Source organism: Diplotaxodon limnothrissa, linkage group LG7, assembly GCF_057381915.1.
Source record: "Diplotaxodon limnothrissa isolate DT_005_m linkage group LG7, D_limnothrissa_male_GT1.1, whole genome shotgun sequence".
Taxonomy (NCBI): domain Eukaryota; kingdom Metazoa; phylum Chordata; class Actinopteri; order Cichliformes; family Cichlidae; genus Diplotaxodon; species Diplotaxodon limnothrissa.
In genome coordinates, this window is record NC_140602.1 from 55,599,301 (window position 1) to 55,614,550 (window position 15,250).

Sequence of the window (15,250 nt, forward strand, 5' to 3'; positions counted from 1 at the left end):
GTAAAAAAAACCCAAAAACAGCAAACATGCATGAAAGTAGATTTACACTTCAAATTTAGATAATAATAAATACCTCAAGAAGCCTGCCAAGTGCCCAGACCTGCTTCTAAAAAAGACTTTGTAAAAATATTTGCTCACAATCAGAATATAATTTGGGCGTAGCTTTTTGCTTAGTTATACACGAGTCGGTTGCTGCTAAGATCGAAAACTACATTACACACAATACACAAAACACAATAACAACAAAAGAATTGACAAAATTCAACAGCATTCAAAAACGAAAAAATTTTTTACCCTTTGGCCAAAAAATTGTAGGTATTGTCGCCAGGCAGGCTGGTGGGCTGTGTGGACACCCAAGTCTGAGAATATCTCAAGAACAAGGCGACAAAAGACTTTCAAATTCATTCCATAGATGCAGCTACTAAAAATCCCAGATGACCTCAAGGTGAAGGTCAGAGGTTAGCTTTTCTGAGAATCACAAAGGCGTTTCAGCTGTATACCATACATGCATCTACTAAAAGACTGAGGGGTATACACTGACAGGCACCCATATTTTGTCACATGTACAGTGGGGCAAAAAAGTATTTAGTCAGCCACCGATTGTGCAAGTTCCCCCACTTAAAATGATGACAGAGGTCAGTAATTTGCACCAGAGGTACACTTCAACTGTGAGAGACAGAATGTGAAAAAAAAAAATCCATGAATCCACATTGTAGGATTTGTAAAGAATTTATTCGTAAATCAGGGTGGAAAATAAGTATTTGGTCAATAACAAAAATACAACTCAATACTTTGTAACATAACCTTTGTTGGCAATAACAGAGGTCAAACGTTTACTATAGGTCTTTACCAGGTTTGCACACACAGTAGCTGGTATTTTGGCCCATTCCTCCATGCAGATCTTCTCGAGAGCAGTGATGTTTTGGGGCTGTCGCCGAGCAACACGGAGGTCTGGAGACTGGCTAGGCCACTCCAGGACTTTCAAATGCTTCTTACGGTGCCACTCCTTTGTTGCCCGGGCGGTGTGTTTTGGATCATTGTCATGTTGGAAGACCCAGCCTCGTTTCATCTTCAAAGTTCTCACTGATGGAAGGAGGTTTTGGCTCAAAATCTCACGATACATGGCCCCATTCATTCTGTCCTTAACACGGATCAGTCGTCCTGTCCCCTTGGCAGAAAAACAGCCCCATAGCATGATGTTTCCACCCCCATGCTTCACAGTAGGTATGGTGTTCTTGGGATGCAACTCAGTATTCTTCTTCCTCCAAACACGACGAGTTGAGTTTATACCAAAAAGTTCTACTTTGGTTTCATCTGACCACATGACATTCTCCCAATCCTCTGCTGTATCATCCATGTGCTCTCTGGCAAACTTCAGACGGGCCTGGACATGCACTGGCTTCAGCAGCGGAACACGTCTGGCACTGCGGGATTTGATTCCCTGCCGTTGTAGTGTGTTACTGATGGTGACCTTTGTTACTTTGGTCCCAGCTCTCTGCAGGTCATTCACCAGGTCCCCCCATGTGGTTTTGGGATCTTTGCTCACCGTTCTCATGATCATTTTGACCCCACGGGATGAGATCTTGCGTGGAGCCCCAGATCGAGGGAGATTATCAGTGGTCTTGTATGTCTTCCATTTTCTGATGATTGCTCCCACAGTTGATTTTTTCACACCAAGCTGCTTGCCTATTGTAGATTCACTGTTCCCAGTCTGGTGCAGGTCTACAATACTTTTCCTGGTGTCCTTCGAAAGCTCTTTGGTCTTGGCCATGGCGGAGTTTGGAGTCTGACTGTTTGAGGCTGTGGACAGGTGTCTTTTATACAGATGATGAGTTCAAACAGGTGCCATTCATACAGGTAACGAGTGGGGGACAGAAAAGCTTCTTACAGAAGACGTTACAGGTCTGTGAGAGCCAGAGATTTTCCTTGTTTGAGGTGACCAAATACTTATTTTCCACCCTGATTTACGAATAAATTCTTTACAAATCCTACCATGTGGATTCATGGATTTTTATTTCACATTCTGTCTCTCACAGTTGAAGTGTACCTCTGGTGCAAATTACTGACCTCTGTCATCATTTTAGGTGGGGGAACTTGCACAATCGGTGGCTGACTAAATACTTTTTTGCCCCACTGTATCTTGTGTTTTCTGTTCCATTGTTGTGTTTTTTGTTTTGTTTTTTTGACATAGTGTTTTGCACTCGAGGGCCATTGTAGCTCATGTGTTTACATGAGAGGCGCCGTCCATAGAAATTGTACTTTCAGTGTGTGTTGGTGTTTTCCATATTTGTACAGATGTGTGGTGCCCCATTCATGCCTTACACATTAGTAATGCATCTGTGTTGGCTTGTCATGGTCATTCCCCGCTGCAGCTGTATTAATGACCCTGAGAAATATCCACGCTGTGCCTGTGACAACAGCACCAATATCGTGTCCTGTGTATGTGAGGTGTCCACCCAGGGCAGCTGCATGACTGATGGTGGTCCCATTGATTACTCTCAGTCTTCGGGGCTTCCAGCCAAGATTGGGCTCCTGGCCAAGAGCAGCTTGGCCTGGCTCATCTGTCACTGGACTGGCCTGAGCAGGCTTCATAAGCTCCATCGACCCACAAAGCTTACACGCACTGTGCTAAAGCCTGTCCTCCCCAGCCTCACTGTCCATTAGTCTTGGTGCTTTAATCTCCTTCTATCTGTGTGTATGTGTGTCATCTAGTCAGCAATTGATTCATTATGAGTGTCCAAGGATTTGAGTTTACTTTGTTCATAGGCAAGGGTCACACTCTGAAAGCTTGTTGAAGCAGTGATTCATGTTTTTGTTAAAAAACTTGTAACGAACCCATCCAGCTTCATTAACACGATCACAGATCAAACATGAAGTTTACCATAAATGTTTTCTAATCATATGTTTCTCTACCTCTACAGTACTGCGTCCGACGATGGGTCAGAGATCTTTTTGAGCCCTGCAGTGACATACGGCCCACCAGGCCTTGACCTCTCCTATCCAATAGCCATGACCATAGCCCATTGTGCAGAAGTTGCTGCTGATAATTGGACCATCCGCCTAAAGAGACACATCCAAGACAACAAGTGGGAGGTGAGCAAATTCTGTTACCCTTCACCTGTAGTTAACATGTTTGAATTTCCTCCTGTGGCACAAGTGCAGAACGCTAACAAATACAAGCACACATCTCCCGCTAGTGCCCAGAATATCAATAGGATCAGATAAACTGCTTCGACCTACTTTGATGAAAATTTTCTTCCTGAACTGTAGTCATGCAGGCAAGGAGCTGATTTCAGGGTTGCCAGCTTAGATTTGTCATTCTGCATAAAATTTAGCCTTTCAAGCTCTACCTCATGCGTCATTTGCATTTGGTCTGACATTTCTTTTGGATGTAAGACAGATACCTCAACATGAGGTCAAAACCAGATAAAAACCAGCAAAGGTGCTTTTTAAAAGATTTAAGACGTTGCTGCTCTAAATGTGTTATTCTTGTGATAGCTACTTTTTGGATTTTTTTTCCCATTTATTTAGGTCTTTCAGTGTAATAACCCCTCTGAAAAGCCCTTCCACTCCACCCTATAGAGCTACTTCACAAACCCACAGAAGAACACTCAGACATCCACCTCCACTCCAAACACCCTCTATTCATTTTCTTGTGTTTTCTTGGCAGAGTACACACATCTGAGATCTTATCTAAGATCTTTTTAATGTTTAACTAACCTCATCAAAGACCTCTAAGAACCTCATTGAGGCAGAGCGACCCCAGAGCCACCGAGTTTGCTTGACCTTGGGGGTCTGTCACTCTCTACCAGCCGGGTCCTTTCACTCTGCGTGACATTTACACAGATGTAATTTGTCAGCACATGCATTTCTCAAAAGGAAGCTATCAAAAGACCCATCACTGGTGGGAGCTATATGCCAGCAGAGAGGAGAGAAAACAGGAGTAAGGACTCAACAGACAGAAAGGGGGAGGTAGACTCTGGCAGAACGGCAGAGAGATTCTTTGAATGTAAAGCTGTGGACCATCTCTGTCACTGAGAAATAATGAGGCCTTTATCTCAGACAGGATGCTTACTCAAAATCTAATCTCTGGAATTAGTGATATAATGGGAGATGGAGGTTCCTCTTCCACTCTTTCTTTCTCTCTTTCCTTCTTCCACCTCCGCTTCTATTTCACTGTGTCTGCCTCTCAGTGCCATTCCCATTAAAGTCTGCACTTTGGTACACTAGATTTTGACTCTATCATTTTTCCCTGGCTGCCTGGCGGGGATGAGCTATGTCATGGAGATCCTTCATGTCTGCTCCAGCGCTAATGGGGCAGGTTTAGGAAGCTATGGGACACTAAATTACCCTACATTGCTTTATATGCCTCAGCCAGGCCATATGCAGAGGGAACCTGTGGGTCACAGTTATGTTCCAAAGGTGATTTAGGGAGAATTGAGCACAAGATGAGTAGCAACTGGCCGTTGGATACAACTGTGCCCCACTAATCCGTTTTGTCAGTGTTACTATATCCCCATCTGTTTAGTGAGATGTGTCATTATTCATTTGGCCGTCATTCAGCTTTGCACAGCTCCTGGTCCTGTTTAAGTCTATGTACGAGGGAGAGATTCCAAGTTACTGTCTGCAAAGTGTCTTAATAAAATGCCTAACAGCAATGCAAAAACGCTGATCAGTGGCTCCCGTGAATTGTTGGTTAACTGCATGACCATTCAAAGTCTTTATTTGTCTTTATTTTCTACAGGAAATGGTGGCCAATGAGATAATGTCCAAGCAGTCAGCTTACAAACTATTGCCTTAATCATGCCAATACAGGCTGGATGTGGTTAAGCTTTTAGTTTGTAAACTTAAAGCAGGTTTTTAATGCAGTTATGTGCATTACAGTCAGCACTACTAAAGAACATATAGCATGCATGATTGCAGCACAGCTGAGCACAGTGATGCAGAGTCAAGTGGTGTCTTCATATTAACAAGTGAAATGCATTACTGAAAAGCTGAGAGTAATTTAAGAGCACTATGCCCTGGAGCCACTAAGACCTTTGCTTGACCTTGGGGGTCTGTGACGCGCTACCAGCCGGGTCCTTTCAGGCCTTGTGACATTTATATAGATTTAATTTGTCAGCAGACACATTGTTCAAAATGAAGCTATCGAAAGATGCGTCGCTGAAGGCAGGTGCCTGCCAACAGAGAGAAAAAATAAAAAGCAGACTGTACTGGACAGACACATTAGAATTTTTTCAACCTCCTGAAACCCGTTTTCAACAACAGTATCACTCAGGATGCATCAAAAATCACGAGTATGACAGAATTCCAATATTACAGTGTTCTTATGATTAATTACTAAGCCACTGAAGTCGTTATACTTAACACCTCCATATTTTTATCCTTGGACTCTACTAGAGTTCCTGTGCATGACTGACAGCTTAAAATAAACTTATTTAACTTATACTGTGCCTCGTTGCAGCCCCTCAGTTAATCCTCTGTCTGAAACAAGCTGTTTTAGCTCCCTCCACTTTTCCTTTAAGCAAGCTTTTTTCCGACTGACTGCCCCTTGCAAACAGAGGGTTTGAGCAGCAGGTGGGTGAGGCTTCTACTCACAGCCAGAGCTATCTGCTCTCATTGACATCATACGGAGCCAAGAGTCAAAAAAAACCTGTCTGACTTGGAGTGTTCAAACATTCTGTAGCCAGAGCATTTGGCTCACAGGGCTTACTTGAAGATATGCAAATATCAGTGTTTGAAACTCTGGCCGTGTTTAATGTGAGTATTCACCAATGCAGCGGATCATGTGTGCATATATGCATAATATAACCAAAGTAAGAAAAAGCATATTACATTTAATCCTGGACCTAAATTAGTCTCCTTTTATGTCCCTACCACCAAAGGAAGTGATGTCTGTAAACGAGGAGAGCACCTCCTGTTACTGTCTGCTGGAGGCCCAGAAGTGCCATGTGCTGTTGGAGCATCCAGGTCGCTACGCTCTGGTGGGGGAGCCGCTGAATCAGGAGGCAGGCAAGCGTCTGAGGCTGGCTGTGTTTGGTAGTCCGGATGCCAGCAACTCTCTGGGCTTCACCCTCAGGGTTTACTGTGTGGACGACACACCCCATGCATTTCAGGTAAGAGGGAAGAGAGAAATGATGAAGATCAGGAATATACCTGGTCATTATATGAATGTAGGTGTTTCCTACATTAATAATTTTATCAATAAACCTCAACTCGTACTAGCATACTCACATACTTACATTTGCCACTTGATTACTCAGTTGATTTTATCAGTGGAGCACCACTAACTATTGGCTGAGAGCGCCATTGGATGCTCCACAAAGACACACAGTATGCTCCATTTTTGTCTTCTTTGTCTATTTAAAGACTGTGAAAGTGACAGAAACAATCTAATAAGTCTGATGTAAACAGCCTGCTGCTGAGTTATTAAGCTCCTGTGCAGGTGCAGGCTAGTTTTGTTCTGAACTGAAAGTGACAGTTCCACCTAGTAAAGGGCTGAATGTGTTACTGATCTGAAGGCAGCCTAAACCACATCAAAAATGAACAGTGATGCCTTCACTTGTTGCTAAAAAAAAAAAAAAAAAGCGAAAGTGCCTTTGAAGGTTGACTCATTTTCCTCCTGTTGTACGTACTGAAGTCGCTTTGACCTGTGACGTATTCACTTATTCATTGACATACTCATTGAACTGCATTCAAATGGTAAAAAGACTGCTTAACTTCACAAAAACAAAATAGATTCATGATTTTCCCTTCATGCAACATCAAGAGAAGCACACAAAAAAAAGAAAACACAAAGGAAGGACAAACTCTGTTTTGTTTGAAATGGCCAAACGTGTCTCAGTGGTACACATGAAGTCATATAAAGGCTGCTGAACATCACTGCGGCTGTGATTTAGCTTAAGGCTGATGTCATCATTGCAATATGCTAATATTTAGCTAAACAGAGCGTTGGAGAATCAAAAATTTTGACCAGATTAAAGGTGACCTGCAGAGTTATAACTAAAGTAACAAATTCAAAGTATTTCCCTTGTAAAGTTAGTGGTAGTACTACAGGAAAAGTTCAAGAGCAGAGAATTCACCTCTACACCTACATTCACAGAGTTATGCTGCTAGCCTGGTGACCAATATTATTTCCTTAGAATTATGATGTATAATGAAGTCTGAATAGATTATGTAAGATGTAAAATATGCTGCAAAGCTAATGCAGTAGCCTGGGTTCCACTTTGACCTGTTAGCCCTCGGTGGCTCCCTCTCTCTTTATTGCTTCCTCTTCAATGTACTATGTAATAACAGAAAAAGCCCAAAAGATGATTTTTAAAAAACCTCTAACTCTCACTGCCTTTTAAACAAATAAAATGCCTGAATCTTTATAGCATGATCACACATGACAGCATAGTACCCTTCATAAAAAAAAGAGTTAATGAGCCTAGCGTTCTGGTGTCCCACTAATAAAAATCTTCCCCCTTTGATGAAATTCAAATCTTCTAATGGTGCAGGATCAGGTCTGGAGATTAAATGTATTTTAATTGTAAGTTAAAAGAAGGTGCCATTTTTAAAGTTGGAAAGTTGCTGGTGGTTTTGTCTAGAAGATTTGCTGTCTGGAAGAGTTTTTTTGTGCTCCACTGAAGATATGTTCTGTAACATAGCCGCTGGGAGATGCCTGAAGAGACAAAGAGGGACTTTTAATTACAAAGACAACAGATGCTTCAAGGTTGTGTCTCTGCCCTTTCTTTAAGTAATTTAATTTGCTCTCTGTTAATTAAATGTGTTTCAGTATTGCATTCCATGTGACGAGTCTTAGAATCAGACACAGTCTGAGATGGTGCACAAGTTCACTGGTGTGCTCTTGAGTGATGAAAAGTTTGCCTTTCTCCTCGCAGCGAAAGCCAGACTCAAAAGTACAAATGTACCTCTTTGTTAAAAGATGCTGCAGTTTAAAACACGACTTTTTCAATGATTGTTTCTTTGCTGTTTTAATTAAATTATTCTGAAGTTGTGCTGAGAGCTGTCCCTTAGCCGCTCGGCCTGCTTGAATTTTTTGGCTCCACCCCAGAGGCAGAATTCCAAGTGAACAAAGAGAAATTGGATGTAGGTGCCAAGAGCCAATTTACTCCACCTCTCCATCAGTCAGACTTGGTTATTTGTTCATTTGTTCTTTTTTTTGCCTTTGTTTGTGCTCCATACGACAAATAATTTCCCCTGTGAGCTTGAAGCAGGAATCGATCAGGTTCAAGGCAGCCTGTGTCGTTTGCATTGTGCTCTTTTTCCCACCCTTCCCTGCAAATCCAAGATACAGAAGATGTAAACACAAACATGCAAGTCGAGCACACGCCAGCACATGCACGCATACAGAGCCCTTCAACAACAGAGTGAAATTTGATGCTTTTGCTGCTTTAGGCGAATAAATTTCCAGAGACTGGCTCTGAAAGCTCCTGAATATTTTAGTAATTTTATACAATTAGCCATTCTAATGTCTCTCTGTTCATATGTGCAAAAGTCAGCTGTGAGTCGCTGCCCCGGATGTTTCCAACTACATGCATCGTTAACACGTAAAAGGTGGCAGCAGCTGTGTACCCTTCATTTTACTCTGTCTTTTTATCTGTTAAGAATGCTGGGAGGCATACATCAATGTGAGCACCCAGAAAATGCTCCATGACTTTTAAAAAAATACACTATAACAAGAGAAAACAAAAAAAATGTTGAGGAGTACAGCAGATGCAATAGATCAATTGTGGAAAGGTCTTAAGACAAAAACGGAAAGGAAAGCTGTGGTGGACTTAATAAACAGGTTGCCCACAAAAACAGCGATTGCGGACGAAAACCTCGACACAGTGGTCAGTGGCACAATCATCATCATCACAATCTGCTCAGAGGAGACTGTGAAAGCAGCATCAAGGAGCCTCTTGCAAAAATCAATCAATCAATCAATAATTAACTGTTTCTAAAGTGATGGAAAGCCAAAGTATGGAGAAAGACAAACTATTTCACTGCATCAATATAACACGGATCATGTCAGAGCATGGCTGCCTCTGGAAGCGGCTCATTTGCCTTTATCGATGATGCAGCAGATGACGGCAGCAGCAGGAGGAAATCTGAAGATAAATTTTGTTTGGCTGCGTACAAAGGAGCTCTCCCAGTCTCACAAGACTGTGGCCACCGAACACACTGGCTGTGAAACCAAAGCTTTTATCAGTGACAACTCAGACCTCACCAGATTGAAACCCTTTTGGGCATTTTACCTGGAGAAAGAAGATTGAAGAGAGAGCAGCTGTAACAAACATCAGCTAAAGGCAGTTGCTTTGAAAGCTTAGAAAAGCATTTGTTATGTCAGCGGCTGTCATTGCGTCTCAGGGCTATGCACTAGACATTCCCACTGTTATTTCCCTCGACATTCATTTGTTAACTTACCTATTGGTCAGAGGGCCCGGTGGCGCCAGTGTCCGGCAGCCTCGCCTCTGTCAGTGCGCCCCAGGGTGGCTGTGGCTACAATGTAGCTTGCCATCACCAGTGTGTGAATGGGTGGATGACTGGATATGTAAAGCGCTTTGGGGTCCTTAGGGACTAGTAAAGCGCTATATAAATACAGACCATTTACCATTTACCATCCACACCTAAATAAATGGGGAACCTACGCAGTCTTTCTCTCTTTTTTTTGTGGAGCACAGTAAGTTCCTGTCACTCTGCATATTAATATTGTTATTGTGAATTTTCTCTCTGCTTTGAGGGAGCTTTTAGTATTTTTAGTACCCACTCAGTCTGGGCACATTTTGAAAGCATAAAAATGATGTTTTTACATTCATGGTCACAGTTGCTCTAAAAGAGTGCAAGCCCGTCTGGCAGGGGGGGGAAAAACAGAGTTTTTCTTCCATTTTTTTTTCCATTTGAAAAATAAATATAATGTTTGGTCACATTTTTCAGACTGGTTTTAGGGAAATAGCTTAAAAGTTCTAGTTCAAATCTGACTGTTAATGCTGGGTATTACTTTCATCAGACCATTGCTGTTTGGTCAATAATTGTCAGAAAATATTCACAAATTTCTTTAAATTGTTCATTTTCTCCAACCAACAGTTCAAAATCCACAGTGACTTAATTCAGTGTTAAAGACAAAGACTAAGGCTGATGTAGCTGATGATTAATTTCAATCAACTAATTGTTTGAGCTGTTCTCAGTTTCTTTCATTCTTCCCTTTTTCAACTTGAACTTTTGGCTCTGATTCATTGGTGCATGTTTTCAAATCTGTGCTCTTTTGTCTTTATGTCTTTTTCCTGACACACTGACACTTAACAACCTTTTTTTCCTGTACTTTGCTAACCCGTACCCCACCACTGGAAAAAAAACATGTCACACCTTTCCTTATCAGGAGGTGGCAGTGGGCGAGCGCAGCAGGGGCGGGCGGCTGCTGGAGGAGCCTAAAATGATGCTGTTTAAGGCGAACACTTTCAGCCTCCAGGTATCCATCCAGGATGTCCCACAGTTGCTCTGGAGCATCAAGCCTTTCACCACCTGCCAGGTAGGCACTTCCTGTTTTCTATCGTTTCGAGTCAAAAGCAGGACATGTGTTAACTGCGTGTGCATGTTCAGTGTTTGTCACGGTCATGCACAATGAAGGAAGCTGTGCACCTTCATCAGCTTCCCTGTTTTTTTATTTGGTCACATCAAAGCCAGAGGACAGCAGCAAGGGCACAGCAGGGGATCACTATGGCTGGCTATCTCGCCCACACACACACCCTTACGAACTTAATTATGACTTCCAGGCAAGGCATATACACACACACACCCACTCTCATATCATGCTTATCTTCCTTGGGGTCTCCATGCTGCATGTTCTGCTCTCCCCCGTGATGTTTATCCCACCAGTGACATCCTATTAGCAGAATTAGCCTGTTATAATGCCCCAAGTATACTAACTAGGATTTCTCAGGGAAGAGCCGCTGTGAGAGGATGCTGCAGGGAAGACGACGACAGGCTTTCATTCAGACATTACTCTTGTCTAAAGGAGGCTTTTATAAGAGTTTGTCCCGCTGTCTGATGGATCTGAAGAGAGGATGATTCATCTGTAGAACAGTGTTTTTGACCTGTTCTTACTGCACCACTGTCTGGGTTACACAGTAGTTAGTAATTGAAGGTGAAATGGACCTTTTAGACTGCATAGCTCTGTTACTTTTAGTTTTTTCAGTTATTTGGAGGAAATGTAGTGCGAGCTGCCCTAATACCATCAGCACAGCACAGCTCCTGATCCAACAGGTTGCAGTTACATGTATGGGTTTTGTATTAGGAGTATTAAAATGTGGAAAATTAAAAATAAGTTAATGAAGTGTTTGATGTCAGTAGTGTCGTTATGTTGACCATCTCTGGACTTTCAGGTAAGTTTGGTATTTAGTTGCTTTATTAAGAATGCTCGTGCATTTGTAACTTAACCATTTTTTTCTCAAGCAGTAGTTAAGTTTTTGCACTAATGATTGTAGCCTTTACACGTGGTTAGCAGAATGTATTTACATCCTGAGGGCTCTAACACCCACCGGTGCTCCTTCTGATGGGTAGACTTCTTGATTAGGCAACATCATCGATTGGCTAAAGAGGCCGCTCGTTCAGTCTTAATTAATCATGTAAACAGCAAAGCGGGTGGCAAAGCAGGATTCAAATAACAAATGTCTTTAGTGGGGATTTAATGAGTGTGTTGTCTCCACCAGCCTAATCCTTTCATCATTATGTTCATCCTGTCCGCCCTCCCGTCTCTCCTTGCTCCGCAGGAGTTCTCCTTTTCTCAGGTGTGGGCCAGTAACCAGCATCCCCTGCAGTGTGCCTTCACTTTGGAGCGATACAGCCACTCCTCGTCTCAGCTCTCCTGCAAGATCAGCATCCGACAGGTCACGGGCAAGGAGCAGATACTACAGGTCTACACGTCTGTAGTGGAGGTGAGTAGCACTCAGAGAAGGCGTGGTGTGTGGGCAGTCATGCGGCCTGTTAATAGGTTCTTTTACTGCGCTGAATAACTCTTGATTTGATTTAAGAGCTTGCTTAATGAGCCTCTCAGGGAGCTTTTCATCTATAGATTGCAAAGTCCTTGTCCTTGTCTTCACGTTGAGGAGGAGAAACTTTTTGCATCAAATCACCCTGACATCTCTTACTTTTTGTCTTGCTACTAGAATGAAAAGGGAGTGGTTCCCTTTTTCACGCAGTCGGACTGTACCATCACCTCCCAGACAGGGTCAAGGGCCTTTAAAATCCCCCTGTCCATCCGTCAGCGGATCAGCACCACCTTTGACACCGCAAATGCCAACGGGAAGGACTGGCAGCTCCTGGCTCAAAAGCTCCACATAGACAGGTCTGAGTTTTAACACTCTGAATGCTGCATTTCATTCTCGTGCCTCAGCTGCCATTTACATACTGCTGAGTCAAATAAAAGAGCAGGTATGTTTTCTTTAGGTCCGAGGAAGAAAATGGAAAATGTTCCATAATGTAAACACTGTTCCCACTGTGAAGACTTTTGTTTAAATCTGAAATTTAGACACCACGTCAGAAATTATCTTCTCCAGCCTTCAATAACATGCCACACCGCCAGTTTCATTATAGATCGTAAAACACATGCAGAGAAAGGGAGAAATGTTAGGCACAGCCAGAATACTGTAGAGAAGAGATGCAGTGTTTTGTAGAAATCTGAAGAAAGGTCTCTGACTGCTGACAGGCCAGCCTCTGGCAAGAAAATGTGTTCATGTTAGCACTTCTCATTAGCAGCATCTCTGCATGTGCTCCGTCCTCCAGCCTCTCGAGAGGTTGTGCCAGGTCAGTTATTTGCGTAGGCTGTGCAGGATTTCAGTTGTTTGTTGATGGGGTGATCTCTATTTGTGCTTCAAAGGAGAAGTCAATAATCAAGTGCTTATAGCCACGAAGACTTTAGATCTGTGCACCCAGCTCCATCAAGTACTTGAGGAAGAGAGTACTGACAGTGAGTACACTCTCCATCTTGCCAGTTGGAGACACGTGAGAGGGAAAAAGTTCACTAAGAAGCTATGACGGGAAACTGTGTGATTATGGAATTTCGCTTCAGCTGAGTCTGAAAACAAACACCTGTGACTGAGAAATGGGGAAAAGGATTTCTGAGCTTTTTCTACCCAGCCAAACACACCAGGAAGCATCTAATGGGAATGTCTCTACCTAGTTAAGCTGATTTTTGTAATTATTTCTCTGAGTGTGTGGGAACATCAGCATACAGAGGTGGGAAGTAGATTGGCAAAGACAGGGAGAAGGCAACAAATGAAATCCCATTGTAATGAAACAGTGCACTCTCTTGGAGAGGTGCTGTAACAACATCAGAGGAAGAAAATAAGTGGAGATTGAATTTAAAACCTGTTTTCTCATGAACCACACAACAAAGTGTGGCTTAATTTTATTGTTCTACTGGTGTGTTGTATTATTTTTTTATTGATTGTTACCATTGTTTAAAAAATAAGAGTTATATTTATCCAAGGATGGTAAATATGGAGCTGCCAGGCTGGACTTGAAGAGGAAGATTCATGGAGTTGTTGAAGGAGACACGCAGAGGGTTTGTGTGGCAAAAGAGGATGCTAGAAATAGGATGAGATGGAGGCAGATGATCTGCTGTAGCGACCCCTAAAGGATCGTACAAACCCATGTGAATCAAAACAGAATGCAATGATTCTCTTAAGCCCGTGTTATTAAAAATGGAACATAGAAAACATATGAAATGTGCCATTTTAAGACAAATATTGACTCATTTTGACTCACTTTGACAAAAAAGTGTGGACAGGGCCATGTTTACCACTTTGTAGCATCCCCTCTTCTTTTAACAGTCTGTAAATATCTATCTAAATATCTGTTCTTGTCTGATAGAGGATTTATAATAGTTATCAAATCCAAATATTTTCAGTTGGTGAAAGGTCTGAAATGCAAGCAGGCTACAAAGTTGTGATGTATAGATGCAGTATGCACGACCTTTTCTGAAAAGGTTGTAACCTAGACGGGAGCATATTTTCCTCTAAAAGCTGTACATACCTTTTAGCACTGATGGTGCCTTTTCAGATGTGCCAGCCCCTGAATTGGATGGATGGATCAATGGATGGTAAAATGCACAGTTTGAACACTTGATATGTTTGATATGTTCAATTGTAAATAACACAAGCTTAAAGGAATTTGCCATTTCGAAGGCAAGAAGGGTCTATTGAAAGATTAGACTGAATATTCACAAATCCCTGTACCAATTTCAGGCACAAAGTTCAGGATATCCCAGCTCCTGCAGCTTTGACTCCTCTTTTTAGTCTCATCTTTTGTTCATCGTGCCTTTTTAAAAAAAATATGTACTTAGAACAAGCAAAATTACCTCAGTGATTTGCATTGGCATCTTTGGCATAATAACTGCAAAGTGATCGCCTCATTACTACTTCACTTGGTTGTTATCCATCGTCAATATTATAATGTTCGATTTTTCCTGTTCTGCAGGAACTTGTGCTACTTTGCATGTCAGGAGAGCCCGTCATCAGTGATTCTGACTCTATGGGAAGCCCAGCACCCGGATTCTGGGGACCTGGACTCTCTGGCCAGTGCCCTGGAAGAAATCAGCAAGGTTCATTCCCCTAAGGCGGTCTCTCTGAGCTGCAGCAAAGAGGAACGGGACTCTGAATTCACAAAACTGGCGTAGAGTGGCTGTACATCAGATGAAAATGATGAACCTTTACTGCATGAACATTTATGTTCAGGTGTAGTAGCTAACCTACAGTGAGGTGGAGGAGATGCACAGAGGCCAGCAGGGCAACTTAATTATTGACTGTTACTAAAGGAACACCTCTGTTAAACCAAATGAACCATAGAGGCAGAAGGAAATCAGGAAATGACCAAGAGATGTGTTATTAGGAGGCACCAAGAAACTTTGGAAAGGCATATCAAATTGACACACAAACACACACACATTCATCTTTCATTGAGAAATGTCAACTTCTGATACTTCTGAAGACCAATTTGATACCCTGTGTTGAAGGATTACAGAAGCCTGTGAAAAGAAGACAAAGTGTGTTTTAAGGAAGCTGCCAATCAGGTTGGTGCCGTGACCTCCCAGGATTGGATGTGCCGGTACTTGCCCTCAAACAGTCATCTGGGCTGTCAAAATGTTTAGTGTAATGCCATATTTTCTTTATGTCACTGACACCTCATGCTTTTTTTTTCTTTTCTGCACATATTTCTGCTGAAGCTTTTTAAAAAACACAAAGAAAAAATGAATATTGGCTCTTTATTT

General features: G+C 42.3%; 1 protein-coding gene across 1 annotated transcript in view; it reads left to right on the top strand.

Annotated features, from left to right (window-relative positions):
• The window catches only part of LOC146629274 (netrin receptor UNC5D-like), a 188,961-nt gene extending 174,302 nt beyond the window's left edge, over positions 1 to 14,659 (top strand). Inside the window, exons 13-18 of the mRNA XM_085358470.1 lie at positions 2,922 to 3,093; positions 5,886 to 6,116; positions 10,364 to 10,513; positions 11,754 to 11,918; positions 12,150 to 12,328; positions 14,461 to 14,659. Coding sequence (XP_085214596.1) covers positions 2,922 to 3,093; positions 5,886 to 6,116; positions 10,364 to 10,513; positions 11,754 to 11,918; positions 12,150 to 12,328; positions 14,461 to 14,659 — 1,096 coding nt within the window. The remainder of the gene's footprint in view (positions 1 to 2,921; positions 3,094 to 5,885; positions 6,117 to 10,363; positions 10,514 to 11,753; positions 11,919 to 12,149; positions 12,329 to 14,460) is intronic.
• The last annotated feature ends 591 nt before the right edge of the window (positions 14,660 to 15,250 follow it).